The sequence below is a fragment of the Sceloporus occidentalis genome, unplaced genomic scaffold (assembly GCF_023333645.1).
Source record: "Sceloporus occidentalis isolate IW3139 unplaced genomic scaffold, rSceOcc1.0.p SCAF_3, whole genome shotgun sequence".
Lineage (NCBI taxonomy): Eukaryota > Metazoa > Chordata > Lepidosauria > Squamata > Phrynosomatidae > Sceloporus > Sceloporus occidentalis.
Genome location: NW_028316983.1, coordinates 220,957,694 through 220,974,984, shown reverse-complemented (window position 1 = coordinate 220,974,984; position 17,291 = coordinate 220,957,694). Strand labels below are relative to the sequence as shown.

General features: G+C 38.2%; 1 protein-coding gene across 3 annotated transcripts in view; it reads right to left on the bottom strand.

Annotated features, from left to right (window-relative positions):
• The window catches only part of VPS13B (vacuolar protein sorting 13 homolog B), a 472,964-nt gene that overhangs the window by 273,152 nt on the left and 182,521 nt on the right, over nucleotides 1-17,291 (bottom strand). For all 3 annotated transcript variants that reach the window (XM_089517705.1, XM_089517703.1, XM_089517704.1), the window contains exon 20: nucleotides 2,312-2,421. In XM_089517705.1, coding sequence (XP_089373831.1) covers nucleotides 2,312-2,421 — 110 coding nt within the window. The remainder of the gene's footprint in view (nucleotides 1-2,311; nucleotides 2,422-17,291) is intronic.

The following is a 17,291-nucleotide window of genomic DNA, read 5'->3' as shown; positions in this document are numbered from 1 at the left end:
CTGCTGAATGCTCATGGCCAAACACACACACACACACATCAAGCATTTCCCTGTGTGCTGTGTTTTAACCCTTCAAATCCCTGATAGTTTTTTCTGCTCTTAAGTGCAATAGAAGGTGCTCTCCCATCACCATTGTTGAAGTAAGATTCAACAGAGAATATGGTTCCCTTCTGTATATGGATCTCGTCCATCTCAGGCAGCCACAGTCTTGCAGTAGCCCCTTTCAAAGTTGGTTTAAACACAATAATTCATCATTTATTATATTGAAGTTAGAGTAATAATAATGCCCCTTAAAAATATAGGAAGATCCTATAACATCTTTGAAACTGAAAAAAATAAATGTCTAATGTAAGCTATTCCACTTCATCAGAATCATCTTGCTTTATTGAGAACATGACCCTGAAAGGGGTGTAACAGCACTGCATTATTACACCTGTCCCAGTAAGATCAACATTAGTACAGTCCTCCCTCCATATTCGCGGGGGTTAGGGGAATGAGACCCCCGAGAATATGGGAATAATCGCAAATAACTCCATCACCTCCCCTTGGCCCCTCTGAGACCCTTCTCCTCCTTGATTCTTTCTCTGGGCAGTTCAAGGAGAGATCGGGCAAGGAAAAGGAGGAGGAATGCTCACACTAGCAGCATTGACCTCATGAATAATCGAAACCATGAGTCTAAAGGCCGCGAATATGGAGGGCCAACTGTATTATGTTTTGGATTATGGCACTTTCATTAATTTCAGTCCTATATTTCAAGGTGATTTACGTCTTCTGTTTTAAACCCGCTTTTGCAAAACACAAGACAAACATCAAGAAATATACTTTGCAACCTTCCCTAATCTGCCAACTTCCAAATTTATTTTATTTATTTTTATTTATTTCAAGAATTTATATCCCGCCTTTCTCTCACAATGGGATTCAAGACATGTGATGACAGAGATGTGATGAACTGATAGAAGAGCCCATTTAATACTCCTAGAAGGCAGACGCAAATAATATTAATCAAAACTATGCTGTTTGTGTACTCTCTTGGTACAAGACAAGGGCAGATGGGGTTGCTATGTCCCGATTTTAGCCAGGACATTCACGGGTTTGGGACATCCCGTCCAGTCCCATCCCAGTTCGGGTTCAGGCTCTGGGGCACCCCCCCCCCACTCCTCCTCCTTCTCTTCCTCCAGCCCACATCCTCCTCCTCCTTCGGGCCTCCACCTCCAGCCCACTGCTGCCATCTCAATCAGCAGGAGGTACGGCCAGATGTCCTGCCCCTTCCTAGCCTCCAACCAGAGGCTTCCAGCCAGAAGAAGAGCCGGGGCTTCTGGCTGCAAAGGCCACTGGGTGTTGTAGTTGCCAGCAGGTTCCTCCTGCAACCACAAGCCCCAACGATCTTTGCAGCCAGAGGTCCCGCCCCTTCTTCTGGCTGGAAGCCTTCTTGATTCATTGGGAGGCCAGGAAGGGGTGGGACGTCCGACCACCCATCCCAGTTTTGTGGAAGAGAGTTATGGCAAACCTAAGGGCAGAGAATAGTTCATTGTGGTCCAAAAGACACGGTAGAAATATTCCAGTTTGAGACCGGTTTAACTACCCTGGCTCAGTGCTAGGGAATCTTGGAAATTGTAGTTGATTATGGCACCAGATCTCTCTGACAGAAAAGGCTAAATATCTCACAAAACTACAGTTCCCAGAATTCACTAGAATTAAACCAGGGTAGTTAAAGTGGTCTCAAACTGGATTATTTCTGTAGTTTGTTTTGGACCTGAGGCTTCAATCTACCATGTCATATTTTCCCCAAGGTTATGTCTGCACATCTTCAGAAAATAATATAAACTTTCTTTTTGAAGTTAATTGGCTGAGACTGAGATACAGCTGGGCAATTTTCATAGCAATAATAACATTATATAATACACCTTTTCTACTATCAGTCTTTCTTTAAATATTATTAACTTATTTTTCATTTATGTTATCTTTAAAACAATTGGAGTAAAATAGAAAGAATTCCCAGGGAATAATTTTAATTATCAAGTGGGTAACATCAGGGTTACCAAATGCAACATAAAATAGAAGGCTTTTAAAATTAACAACAAGCTGTGTTTCTTACATTGAACAAATGCAGAAACTTTCATTTTAAGTACGCAAGATGTGGGATTATAGCAATTTGTTTTCTTTCACATTAACTGCGGTCAAATCATGCGCCTCTCTATAACATTATAAAAGCAGTAGCTAAGAGGATGTACCCACACCCCCACTTCTCAACTAATGGCATTGTTGTATTGTTCTTACAAAGAACATACAATTAAGTGTCAATATCTCCTACCTGTTGCATGGGTCTGCTGCTTCGTTTCTGAGGCAGGTACACAAGCCAAGTATACAAAACTGGATCAATGTTGACTGTTAATCCCTGCACACTGGCCAAAAGCACAGCTCCTACAAAAAAACAAAAACAAAAAACCAGAATACATAATGCTGCTCATTCAGTGTTTCTACTGGAAAAGGCTTCATTTCTCCGTTGAGATTCCTCACAGTTCAACTCTTGGATCCCCTGTAGTCAGATTTTTCATGCTGTCTTTATGAAATCCCATGGCTCCTTTAAGTCACTGACAGCAGCTTTCAATTTCCATCCTATACCTTTCCTCCTATGAATCCAATTGGTTAACTGATATTTCAGGTTGGTATGTCATCATAGTTATAAACTAATTATGTCAAAGAATGAGTAACTTTTCTATCCCTCCAGTCCTTCTCCTCTCTGATTATTCTGTTCCCACTTAAATCACCATTCAGCCTACTCATTAGATATAAAGGTTTGCATTTACTCCAATCCCTCCCTCCCCTTTCCTCCTTTATTCAATCTGCCAGTCACACAGAAATAGTGGCTGCTTACAGTTTTCACCAGAGATTATCTAACTGCACTTCTACCATGTCCTAATTGTCCTAGCTGATTGTTGTTTTACAGTGGGCCCTTGGTATCCATGGGGGTTTGGTTCTAAGATCTCCTGTGAAATCTGTGGATGCTCAAGTCCCATTAAATACAATGGCCTGGTAAAATCATAGAATCACAGAATCATAAAGTTGGAAAAGACCACAAAGGCCATCCAGTCCAACCCCCTGCCATGCAGGAAATCACAATCAAAGCACCCCTGACAGATGGCCATCCAGACTGTTTAAAAACCTCCAAAGAAGGAGACTCCCCCACAACTCTGAGGGAGTGTGTTCCACTGTCGAACAGCTCTTACTGTCAGGAAGTTCTTCTTAATGTTGGGGTGGAAACTCTTTTCCTATGGTTTGCATCCATTACTCCAGGTCCTATTCTCTGGAGCAGCAGAATACAAGCTTGCTCCTTCCTCAATGTCGCACCTCTTCGAAAACTTAAACAGGGCTATCATATCACCTCTTGACCGTCTCTTCGCCAGGCTAAACATACCCAGCTCCCTTGGTCTCTCCTCATAGGGCATGGTTTCAGACCCTTCACCATTTTGGTCACCCTCCTCTGAATATGATCCAGCTTCTCATCCTTTTTGAATTGTGGTGCCCAGAAATGGACACAGTATTCCAGATGAGGTCTCACCAAAGCAGAAAGTGGTGTTCCTTATATAAAATGGCAAAATCAAGGTTTACTTTTTGGAATTTATATATATATATTAATATTTTGAAACTCTGGATGGTTGAATCTGTGGATAAAGAATCTGTGGATATGGAGGGCCGACTGTATTTTTCTATGTTTTTGTGAGTTGTTTTGAATATAATTCCTTAGGGGGAAAGCAGGGTTCAAATAGAGATAAAGCAAAAATAAAAACAGCACAGACACGGGGCTTTGGCAGTTTTTTTTTAAAAAAACTCAGCAGCTCTGACAGCTAAATAGAAAGCTACTGTTTTAACATTAGCAGGCCTTGAATCTTCCAGCAGTAGAAATTACTATTTATTTTTTTAAGCAACAAGGATTGGTTGTACTCATGGGATACACAAAACTTCATTAGCTAGTAGTCTGTGTAACTTGAAAGTTTAAAGGGCTATTACTTTTCTTACATTGCACTGAAATCTGTAAGTGGTAAACTCAGTATGACAAGTGGTAAGACAACAGAAGTGGTAAATGGTAAGAACAGAATACAACACATATAGCTGATGTAAAACAGGCCAAAGCTTTATTGAGTTACAGATGTAAAAGCTTGGTTAGCAGGGGGATCTTGCTGAGCAAGGATCCTACCCTGCCCAGCTGTTCTGGGGTGGGTGGGACCTGGATTTGACAAGAAATGGGATTCCACGTGGGCATACACCACTGAAGGGATGCCCATCAGCAGAAGATAAGTCCAACAGCCCCTGACCTGGGTGGTTCTGGCACTCTTCCATCCCAAGGTCCCTTTGCAATACAGGACATAAAGCCTTGTTTCTCCCCAAACTTTGAACTAGCCCTATATAAAAAACCACCCAAATATGAGAATGATCAAACCACAAAGACAAACTCAGTTCTTATTACAAAAGTATGCACGTACAATAACATGAAAGACATAAAGGAAGATTACAAAGGCAGTGGAGGCAAGACAGGCTGGGAACATTAAGAGAGAACAATTTTAAGCTCTTCAGGCAGACCAGAGGAAAAAATTCTCTCAGATGTCTGCCTAGGACCCCCCCCCCCCCCCTAGTTTGACAGCCTCCTAATTGACTGGTTCAGTAAGATTAAGGAGTCCACAGATACCATTTGAGCTTCTGTAGCATATCATAAAAAGACTATGGCAACTGCCATAGATCCATTCTCCCTGGCAGGCCACAAGAAGGGACTCATATCTAAGGCTGGGATGTGATTATTTGTCATGATGTACAAGGAAATCTATTCCATGCTTCTCTTTTTAAAAAAGAAAATAAAAAAATGTCTCCTCTGAAATCAAAGGCAGGATAAAATAGAACTAAGTTTAAGGATCAGGTGGGTCTAAATGCCTACCAACTGTTTCCTTTAACACTGGCTTAGTAAGCATTTTTTATATCAGTACTGGCAAACAAAATATGTAATACTGAAAGCAAAGTGCTCAGAAATTTCCATGGGAAAGATTCCATGAAAAGATTAAAACTTGAAAGCTTTCTAGGTCATGGTTACATAGCATCTAATCAATAAATATACCAAAACTGAAGAGTTGATCCATCTCTCTTAGAAGTCAGCAAAATGATTCCCATTAGCTCTTTTCTATCAGAGTCTTATAAATTTGCAGAAGATTTTTAGAGACAGGTGTCAGACAAAATCATCTTCTTATTATTTTTCAAATAAATTGTTACAGTCAGTCAAATTTATTGAGCTAGATTCCAAAATGTTTTCAGCACATTTTGTTATTAATAAATCTTATATATTAAACAGCAATTATTTTTAAGTAACTGTATTTGGGATTGTGATATAAGCACACTTGAAATATTATTTTAAAATGTTAATACATTTGTGTTACTTTCTTTAAAAAAAACTTGTCAGGGATAACTCATTCAATGTACAGCAATTGCTTTTTAATAACATATTAATTTTTACTTATTATAATTTTTAAAACTTTGAAAACAGGCAAAATTCCCCCAAAGTTCCTCCCCAACTGTTGTTTTATAAGTAAAAAGTAACTGCTACTCATTTCAAAAGAAAAGTTACCCATTCTTATGCTATTTTGCTCTCAATACCTCCAAAAATGATGAATGTTACTTTTAAGCACTTAATGTAAGTCTGCAACAGTTTTTCAACTCTGAAATCAAGCAAACATAGTAGTACGTATATCTTCTGCAACTCGTTGACTACAAGTTGTGCTGACCACTGCTTCTAATACCCGCAGCAACACACATACATACTGTTGGCTGAATGGGATGGGATGGGGGCTAGATTGAAGAAATTGGCTTGGGCAAAATTTGAAGCTATTACCATTAACTTCTCATGCTGACATGCTTTCATATTCTCATAAGAGAAGGAAAATATAAATACAGTTACAAAATCCATAAGATACTAACAATCTTCAGTCTTAAAAAGGAACAACTGTTCCAAAATATTCTTAAAATGCTAGCTTCATTTATACTTATATACTTTGAGTTTATTTTTACACGTTTAGATATTTCGTACATACACCCAGGTCTTAGAAACTTTGCCATTTCAAGTTTAACATCCCATCATGTTTACATGATCCAGAAAGGAGACCTCATTAAAATGCTGTTCACCATAAAACAGTTCTCTTACTGCTGGCTTTCTAACTGAATTACCATTTATAGAAATTAATGGCATACTAAAACGGTTATGCTGAGAGAAAAATATAAAGTAAATCACTGCTAACAATTGTACATTTGCCTAGAAATTATTTTAAAATATCATTTTTTAAAAATAATTTAAAATGTAACAAATTCTCTTGTTGAAATATTCAGTATAAACCTAGCTACTTAGCTAAGAATGGGATCCAGATAAGTATGAACATTCAGGTTGCCTGTTGACTTACGGTGACCCTGTGAATTTCATAGGGTTTTCTTTGCAAGTTACTTCCTCAGATAAGTATAATTTTATTAATTTAAAAGGGGAGGGGAAGCCCCATAAACTATATGAGTACCACACTATTACTCTGTAAACCTTTCATGAGTTCATTAAACATAATTAGTTGTTAATCTACAACATGGAAGTTGATGGATAGATCTTTATAAAATATAAAATGCATGTGTATAGTTGTTCCTCCACATTCGCTAGGGTTAAGGGAACAAGACCCCCGAGAATATGGAAAAATCACAAAGAACAAAAACACTGTTTTTACCTGAGAGGACACCTCTCTAGGAATCTCTAGGTCCACCAGTGCAACTCTGTGGTCAATGTCCAACATACACTGACCATAGAATGGCACTGGAGTAGCTACAAATGGTCTTTCAGTGCAACTTTTAGTTAAAGTTGACCACAGAGTTGCACTGGAGGACCTAGACAGTCCTAGAGAGAACATATTAATGAAATCCGTGAATAATCAAATCCGCAAATATGGAGGGATGACTGTATATTATTACTAAAGCAACTATACAACACCGTCATATAAAGAGTGTAACCTCTTCCAATGTAAGTGTCCCAATAATGTTCTTTCTGCATATAGGCTTGGCTACAGAAACCCACTGGATGACCTTGGGCAAGTCACACGCTCTCAGCCTCAGAGAAAGGCAACAGAAACACATGTAAGTTAGGCTGTCTTTTTATCTTTTATTATCATTTGATTTATCATTTACAGGACTTTTTTAAAATACTAATGAAGAACAGTGTTTCTCATGGCTATTTTTGAGATTTACAGGGCATGTTTATGATTATATAAATCTTATTTTGGATGTTAAAAATGTTTCACATAAACTATGTAAAGGCATCATAATTATGACACCACACAAAGTTTATTTACACATCACATAATCTTACAGATGGCTAGCCATGTCTTATTATCTCATCAATATGACTAATTTTGGAACTAGCTTTCTTGTTAGATTTTACATGCTTACATAAAGTATCTCTCTGGAGAAAGTTTAGTTGAATTTTCTACTACAACTCTTGTACATGCACATGTGAAATGTGTATAATTCTGCATGTGTATACACACACACACACATACATACACACATAAACACTTAAAATTATTTCATCAACATTCTCTCAGGCTCTTTTTACATGCCTCAACCAACACACTGTCCATTCATATTACAATATTAATGGACGGTTTCCTGGCAAAACATTAGGGCCATTTCAGTGGCTTAAATCTACAAAAAAAACCATGCTCTTTTTGAAACCTTGGTGGTCAGTAGGTTTCCTGGCTACACGGCCCTTCAGGTGGGGTGGGATGTGTAACGAACCTGAAGTGGGTGGCATCTGTGGCTATAATGGTTATTTTGAGGTTTTCTAGCGAGACCTCTTGGGATGAGTGTGTATTCATCTCTACACATTATTCCGTCATTGTTATGTGAGGTACATCTTGTATTGTGCTAAAAACTGTGTTGGCTTCAGAGAATACCCCTACACATTGCCCATATATCCATGTTTCTTAGCACTGAAGATCACTTCAAAATAAACTGCTAGCTTCCAGCCAACTACAATCTTCTTCCCCTCTGAATGTTCCTTGAGCCCACAGAGAATCACCAACTCAGAGGCAGAGTGAAAAGTTGGTGGCTGGAGTCCAGTACTTTGGCAGGCAAGTAATGAATTGCTGTTCTCAGTCTAGTTGTTACTGGAGGGTCATTTATGCTGTCATACCCCTCCTCCTGGGAGTGCTTTGATTGTGTATTCCTGCATGGCAGCAGGTTGGATTGGACACCATAAAGGTATCACTGCTTTGCGGATATTGGATGTTATTGAACTTTGCAAGAAAATGATGTTTCACACTCAGGTGTAATAGTTTGGGTTAAAAGTTACTAGCAGACATTCCATTTTGTTTCCTCAGCCTTTAAGACTTCTATTAATTAGAATAAATATAAGCAAAGAGAAGTAAGTAAACAAACAAGAAAATTCAAGACACTTGTCAACTTATGGTGACTCCATGAAGTTCATAGAGCTTTTTTAGGCAAGGAATACTCAGGGGTGGTTTGCCATGACCTTCCTCTGACTATGGTCTGCAGCACATGGCATTTCATGCAGGTTTCTCTTCCAAGTACTAACCAGGCCTGGTCCTGCTTAGTTGTAAAGATCAGACAGGAACTGGTGCCCAGCTCAGTATTAAAAGCCCAACGAAAAAGAATATCTGGCTTGACATTACCATATGAACCACAGCCTTCTTAATTTCCAAAATCTTTTAGCTGCATGCATAACTCCCCTGTGGCCATTTTCCCCTCAGATTTTCTTTTGCTCCTAAATGTCTTCTACTGGCCCTCTCTTTCTCTCTGGGTTTCCTCCCCTCATTCTTCCTTTACTGTCTTTACAATATCTTGCAACCTTCTCAGATACTGTCCTGGGCATAACGAAAATCAAGCTGCATCCAGAAAGTCTGTTCAGCATACTGTAAACCTAAACACCTGCTTTTATCTTAGGCTGTGGGAATCTGCAAGTCCATTTCTAGATTTCCACCACTGTCAGGGAGCCCAAACCCCAATCTAGTGGAAGAATCAGCTATCTCATAAAGATACATGTGCCCCCAGAGAGAGATTCAAGGTAAATTCTTTTCCCAGATCTATGTGTATGCAAACATTATACAGATACATCTTGTACAAAAGCATGATGCCGGGGAAATGTCTAAACTAAAACCAAAATTGCTGAACAACAAAAATCCACTGCTAATGAAAATATATCATACATGTAGAATCTAGCTATCATTATTCTCCCCTTGGTCGACTTCAAAGTGGACATTTAAAAGGATTATAGCATGAAGTATTATCCAAACAGCCTGAGCAGCAATAAATGGCTTTCTGACGAAACTGACCAAATATATTGATGGAACTTGTTGAAGTCTAGATAATATTCTTGTTCTATATTTACAAATTATTCTAAAGTACAAAGAGAAATTATCAATTTGATAGCTATATACAGATCTTGAAATGTATTTTAGCTTTTTTCTTTGGCAAAGTGGTTAAGTAGTTGAAAAGAGAAACCTATTCCAGAGTACATGAAACAAACTGAAGCCAAACAGGCACGGTGTGTGTAGTTCTGATTTTTTTTTTTTTACTTGTAAACATCCTTTCCACACAGAGCCCTCCGGGACAATCAAAGGAATTCAGTGAATGAACTATTTGGAAAAAATAAAGAACACTTGACTTGACATACAACTTTTCTAACTGTTAAAAATGAATAAGAACTTTTTCTCAGAACTCATTTGAACACATGTTGTGGGAGTAGGAGTAAATCTTTACATTATGAAATTTGTATACCCTTTGGACACAGAGATTGGCATCCTATTGGGTTAGACCCATTCAGTCAATTAGTGAATGGTGAATGAACATATAGCTAAATCCCACTGATTCAATGAGTCTATTCTAGTAAGGAATAACAGCAGGTTTTAGGGCTCTTGGTTTATTAAATCTTTAAATCTCAACCAATTCAAACCTGGAAATTTTACAACAGTCCTTGAAATTTGAGAAAATGTTGGCAAATCCTAAAATGCAATTATGTTTTACAGATGAAGGTACAAATGTTTTTGAAGATGTGGATTGACAATCCTTGCATTTGTTGGTGTTCATGAAGCCACATGTATGGAAAAAGCAACATAGAAATTGCTGTGTGCCAAATCTACCATGACATTTTGCCAAATATTCTAAAGAAGCAACTCAACATCCATGGCAGAGCACATTTACTCTCAGAAAGGTGAGATGATCCCAAATTCAAGTGTACAAAAAAGAAGAACTAAAATGAAGTATTAACTGCAGATGCAAATCAGGCTAGGCTAAAAATCAGTACCTTTTGGTGTGCAAACGATCCTTAATATTTTAAATAGCCAAAAGGGTAGGAAATCTTTGAAAACAATTTCAACTTACTTGTCAAATCATTCAAAACATGTTGTTGTCTGACTAGATTAAAACAATTTTAAAGCAGAACGTTTTGCTTTCTAGAAAGGAATTTTTTATCTACACATTTACCATATGTTCCTTACTATGTCCATATGGGGGCAGTAATGCTTAACAAAAATAGTAACTATACTACAGTTACCTTAATTGTTTGTTCAGAGAATTTCCTTGGATCTTCTCAATAAAAAAAAACATATACAGCTGTTAGTCAGAAAGTAGCAAATATAAAACCTTAAGGTTATGGCCTACTGAACAGCCCTCTTTTAAAATGCCACTGAAGATTCATATGTTAGACCACCCAGTGTCCAACCGTGTCTCTAGAGTATGTAAGATTTTCCTCTCAGCAATAAATTGGCAGTTTCACATCTTCATTTCTATATTTGAATTCCTGTCTCAGTCATGATGTTATCCTGATGTAGTTAGTATGTTCCTTGGATTAGCCACTGTTGTGTTTCTTTCCCACATTTCTTATTATTTCTTATTGTATGAATGTCACCACTTCCAAGTTTGTTTAAAGCCAACCATATTACTTCATTAAGACACTGTTCCAGCATTTTTTTCAGTCGACTCATTTTACCCCTATGCATGATACATATTCAGTAACAACCAACTTTATGAACCAGCACTAGCTATCGTTATGATCGCATTCATCTATATCTCAGCCAAAAAAAAAAAAAAAAAAAAAAAAATTCAAGCAAGTCCTGATACATCAAAAACAACAGAACACATACAAAAATATATAATCAGTGGTCCGAGTGCTCTTACTCAAATTTACATAGTACCCATTAATTAACAGCTGGAGCAAAGATGGTTATACAAAATGAGAAAGAAGTGTTCAATATACTTTTCATAAACGATATCCAAATCTTTTTTGCATCTTCCGTGGAAGAATATAGAATTTAATTGCTACACTGACTAGACATATAGACTAGCTTTACCTCTACTTTGTCACTATCATCCACTATCATTTAAATAATCCTTAATGTCAGATTAGATAAAGCAATGGAAATCTTTGACTGAAACTGTAATTTCTTTTAAATTCAGCTACGGGGAAATACAAATTGTGTGTATGTACGTATGTATGTGCCTCCAAGTCACCTGTCAAGTTATGGCACCCCAATTAATTTCATAGGAGTTTTTCAGGCAAGAAATACTCAGAGGTGGTTTTGTCAGTTCCTTCCTCTGAAATATAGCCTACAGCTATCCCTTGGCTGCCTCCATCCAAACTCTAACCAGGGCTGACCCTGCTTAGTTTCCAGGATCAGATGGAATCTGATGCTTTGAGGCAGCGTTAAATAATATCTTGGCCTACGACTCTGGAGACCAGGGTTCAATTCCCAGTTCGGCCATGAAATCCACTCGGTGACCTTGGGCAAGTCACATGCTCTCAGCCTCAGGGGAAGGCAATGATAAACCTCCCCTGAACAAATCTCGCCAAGAAAACCCCATGATAGGTTCACTGTAGGGTTGCCATAAATTGGAAATGACTTGAAGGCACACAGTAACAACCCCAACAAATAGAGACTTAAATGATGAGGAAAAAGTGGTAAAATTTTCCTATTTGGGTTTTTAAAAGTTCAGTGTTACATTAGCACTGGTAAATGTAGGAACCTAAGAGCATGCTTAACTGCTCCAGAATTCTCTTCACTAAGCAGTCAATCAGATGACTTTGGAAAACTCACAAGCGAGACATAAGTACAACTGCATTCTCTGGCTTGTGTTTCCCAGCAACTGACATATACTGACACACTTTTGATAATACAGGAAGCAACATATGGCCATTGTGGGTAGTAGCCACTTATAGCCTTTTAGTCTCCCATTTCTCCATAATCTTAATTCACTCTCATCATAAACAGGCTGGCCTTTATTTAGCCTAAAACAGTGGGAATTGTATCACATCCACATTAAAAAGTCCTATGGAGTCACAACCATTCTGTCTGAAATAGTTTCACAATCAGTGTGTGTGCATGTGTTGAGGATGGGGGCAGGGCAAAATGAATACACACACACACTCTTTTGGATGTGATTCATTGCTACTTATTAATATAAACTTAATTACCCTTTTAAGGCTATAAGGAGCCACCGATCAAAATTCAGTTTTAGGGACTAAAGCCCTATTCCCTCCATTTTCATGAAAAGTTATATAGCCAGAATAATACCCATTTTAAAAATATAATAATGCTTACAAACAAGAAAAAAGATGGAAAGATATGCTTGTTCTGAGTTACAGAAGAGTACTCTGACTAAATCACAACCTCACATGGCCAGACTGATGTGGATTTCCGGTGCAGAGAAAGAAAAGGCTTATCTGTGTCAGGTTATTAGCTCAAAGAACAGACCTTACCCTATCTAGGGCTGAAGAAGGTCAAAGCTATGCACCATATCTGGTGATTATGCTGATAGGTTTCACTCCAGCTGACTACCAAAAGGAACTGTAGGGTTCATTACAGATGGAAGAAGCTTAAGAACTGAAAAGATATCAGTTTTCTTCATAATTTGGAACTAATAAGGAGCTTCCTCTATGGCAGATGGATTTTCTCTGCCTTCTGGAGTAGGACCTTGGCAACTGCAGCTGAATACCTGTTACAATCATGGAAAGAAAAAGCTGATAATTCTTGCAAATGCTGTTCTGATTGAAAAACAAACTAATACGATCAACTTGGACCTTCTAGGTCTTCTGTTGTTGGCAGGTCCAACCTGTTTCTACAAGTTTTGATTACAATTCTGTTCACAGTTACACATACTACATTAAAAGCAATTGACACAGTGTCTCTAACTGTGTTCACAGTTTTTTTCCCTGCAACTGTCTTTCATTTGAATAGTTGTGTTCAAGGGGAGAAATCTAGAAGCATGAATCTATTTTACTTAACACAGAAGGCCATTTTTAAAATGTGTGTCAACTTCTGATGAACAGAGGAAATGGTTTGTTTTTCAAATCTATGATTGTTTACCAATTGGAAGTTAGCCAGAAAAAAAAAATTCCTTCCTTCTAGCCCCTCCCTTCTGGAGAGTAAATTCCCAATAACAACTTCAACTGTCCTTAAACATAATAGCCTTGTTCCAACATTGCAACCCATACAATCCAGAAGAAAGGACTTTAGTCTACTCCATTAATTTCTCATGGAACGTTACTCTGTTCCATAGGAAACTTTATCTTCCTCTACTTCTTCCCAAACGGGACTATGGGCATCTGACTACCATATTTCACACCTACATAGGTACCTCAGTGTAACCCACAGCCCAGTCTTGGCTTTCTATGGCTAGGTTGAGTGTAAATACGCCAGTAGGTTCCAGAAGCAAGTCCAGGACTTGGGGCAGAGGGAGACACAAATTCATTATAAATTCTTTTAATAATTAATTTTTCAGCTCAATGAGGGCTAAACATCACTACAATCAATATCTAACTTATATGTAGACCAAAAACACTGCAAGCACACTACCAACTTCAACAAATGGTTGGAAATAGTTTATGTTGTTCTATTTGTTGGGAACTTGCTGGAAGGAGGAAAGAAAAATAGAAGATTCACTTGGTCATATGACTCTCTGCTTATGGGCTCCTCTCTTATGGTTTGAGTCGGCACAAGTGACAGGCCTAAGGTTGATGAAAGAGATAATTCTAAATGGGAAGTGTGACTGAGAAATGCAGGCCTGAGAAAAAGGAGAAGGGAGGAGACAGATTCACCATAAAGTACCCAGACAAGCACAGAGACAATCAAAGGTTATCTGTACAGCTGCCTATTAAGATAGGGCCAAGACAAAATAGAGGAGAAAAGAGTAAGAGAGGGTCCACACAGACAAGCCAAAATAAAGCTGCTTTGGGTCACTTTGGAGATATGCTTTTTAAATGATGCATGTGTCCTAAGAGTCTGGAAGCCACACCAAAGTCATGCTCCAGTCCTTAGACTACCAACATGAGAGGCAGAACACTATTTTAACTCTACAACCCCTTGTACCTATTCAATTTAAGGACACCCTCAGGGACAATTTATGTAAGAAAGAATATCAACACTGGAGGGCAGCAGAATAAGATTGCAATTAAATTTCAGATCTTTCATTTAAAGAGACAATTTGTATCACTTGGGGGCAACAGGGACAACCAAAATAACATTTTGTTGTTAACTGCCCTCTGGTCAGCCTGAACTCATGGCATCCCTGTGTTTGAGACATCTCCAAGACCCCCTATCCTCCACTGCTCTCCTTAGGTCCTGAAAATTCAGGGCCGTGACCTCCCTGATTGAGTCTATTCATCTGGTATGGGGTCTTCCTCTCTTTCTATTACCTACTACCTTCCCTAGCATGATTGTCTTTTTTAGTGACTCATGCCTTCTCATAAAATGGCCAAAAGTACTACAGCCTCAGTTTAATCATCCTGGCTTTCAGGGAGATTTCCAACTTGATCTGTTCTAGGATCCATTTGCTTGTCCTTTTGACTGTCCATGGTATCCTCAGCCCTCTTTTACAGCACCACATCTAGAATGAATTTATTTTCTTCTTGTCCGTTTTCTTCACCTTCCAGCTGTCACATCTGTATATGATTCTAACTGTAGTGCTCAGCTGCATAGCTTTACACTTTAACCTCTTGTCTAATTTTTTCATAGCTGCCCTTCCCATTCCTAGTCTTCCTCTGATTTCTTGACTGCAGTCTCTGTTCTGATTAGTGTTTCATCCAAGACATGGGAACTCTTGACTATTTCAAATTTCTAATCATCTAAGATGAATTCATGTAAATTTCCCCTGGCTGTCGTCATCATCATCATGTTCAGCAGTAAGCCTGACTTTACACTTTCTTCCTTGACCTTCCTCAGTAATTGTTTCAAGCCTGTGAAGTTTTCCACTAGTAGTATAGTGTCATCCACATATCTTAGATTGTTGATGTTTCTTCCTCCTATCTTCCCTCCTCCTTCTTCTGAGTCTAAACCTGCTCTTCTTATGTTTTCTCTGCACAAGCTGAACAAATAGGGCAATAGAATGCAACACTGTCTGACCCTCTTGCCAACTGAAAACCATTCTGTTTCTCCATACAGTGGACCCTTGTTATACGCTGGGGTTTGGTTCCAAGATCCCCCGTGTATAACAAAATCCGTGTATGCTCAAGTCCCATTAAATATAATGACATAGCAAAATGGTGTCCCTAATAAAAAATGGAACATCAAGGAAAATTTATACTTTTTGGGAACATTTTCAAATCGTGTATGCTTGAATCCGTGTATAAAAAATCCGTGTATAAGAAGGACCGACTGTATTTTGTCCTAACAGTAGCTCTTGTCCTAAGTACAGACTTCTCATCAGGATTATCTAATGTAGTGGCACACACACATCTTTAAGAGCATTCCATAGCTTTTCATGATCTACGCAGTCAAAGGCTTTGTTATGGTCTATAAAAGCACATGCTGATTTTCTTCCGGAATTTCTTGGTTCACTCTATTAACCACTGTTTGTTTGCAATGTGGTCTCTAGTGTCTCTTCCTTTTATGAACTCTGCTTTGCACCTCTGAGATTTCCCTCTCCATATATGATTGGATCTATGCTACAGAATTTTGAGCATAATTTTGCTTCCATGGGATATTAATGCTATGGTCGTTAGTTGCTGTGGTCTTTTGTGTCTCTTTTTTATGGATAGGGATATAAATTGATTGTTTCCAGTCTGTTGGTCACTTTTTGTTTTGCATATGTATTGGCATATTTTAGTTATCACTAGAGTTGATTCTGTCTGTGTGAACTGTAGCAATTCTGTTGGAATATCATCTGTTCCTGGTGACTTGTTCTTCCCAATATCTCTTATAGAGGCTTCCACCACATTCTTTAGAATTTGGGGTTCATCTTCACATGGTTCTTCAATCCATGTGTTCATTTTTTCTTCTCTTTTGTATAGTTCTTTTATATATTGCTCCCGTCATTTTTTTTATCCCTCCTTGATCTTGTAGTAAGTTCCTCTTCTGATCATAGAGAATCTCCATCCTTGCTTTGAACCTTCCTTTGAGTTCCTAGATCTTGAGGAAGAGGTCTCTCATTCTTCCTTTTTTGTTGTCTTCTTTTATTTCTCTGCATTGGTTATTATAGTAGTTTTCTTTATCATTGCACACCAGTGGTTGGACAGTTGCATTCATGGTTATGGTTTTGTCCTTATCTCTCCTCCCCCCCCCCCTTTTTTTTTTTTTTTTTTTGCTTCTTTTCTTTCTTTTACTGCTTGAAGCATTTCCTCTGTTATCCATTGTTTCTTCTCTTTCTTTCAGGCAACTGTTAGAATTATGGCATGCTTTAACCTTAGCAGCAGACTTTTTTAATTTTATAATTTTTCAATTTACAGTTTTAATTTAAGAAATCAGTGTCATCAGGAAAGGGAAGCAGATTCAATGCTGTTAACTGGCCTCTTGTTACCACTGCAGTAAACATACACTCCTTCAAGCCAAAAAAAGATTGTTTTTCACTACCAGCATGATTTTCAAATGCTCAGTTAATCTATATCCATTTTGACTTTTAAAGAAAGTAAAGTAGGATACCTTCAAGCTGCTCAGTTCACTGATTTCTACTTTCAACCATAAGTCACTGAAAGCAACATCTACGGCTTGACTTAATGATTTTCTGGTGTTCACAGTGTGGCTTTGTTTCATAGCATGGGCTCCAGCAAAATAATATGACCAACTTCTCACTGCTTTTATCTATTAATAAAGCTACTGTGTACATATGCTCCCCTCCCCATCATGACTGTTTGTTTCTTCTATCCTACCCACCCCAAATTCATTACTTAACAATTTGTGCAAAGAGTCCTCTGCTAGTTTTATGAGCCAAAACCCACAAAATGTCAGGTTAAAAACCTCCTCCTCCAAACCTTCCTCATAAAATGCTGCTTCATA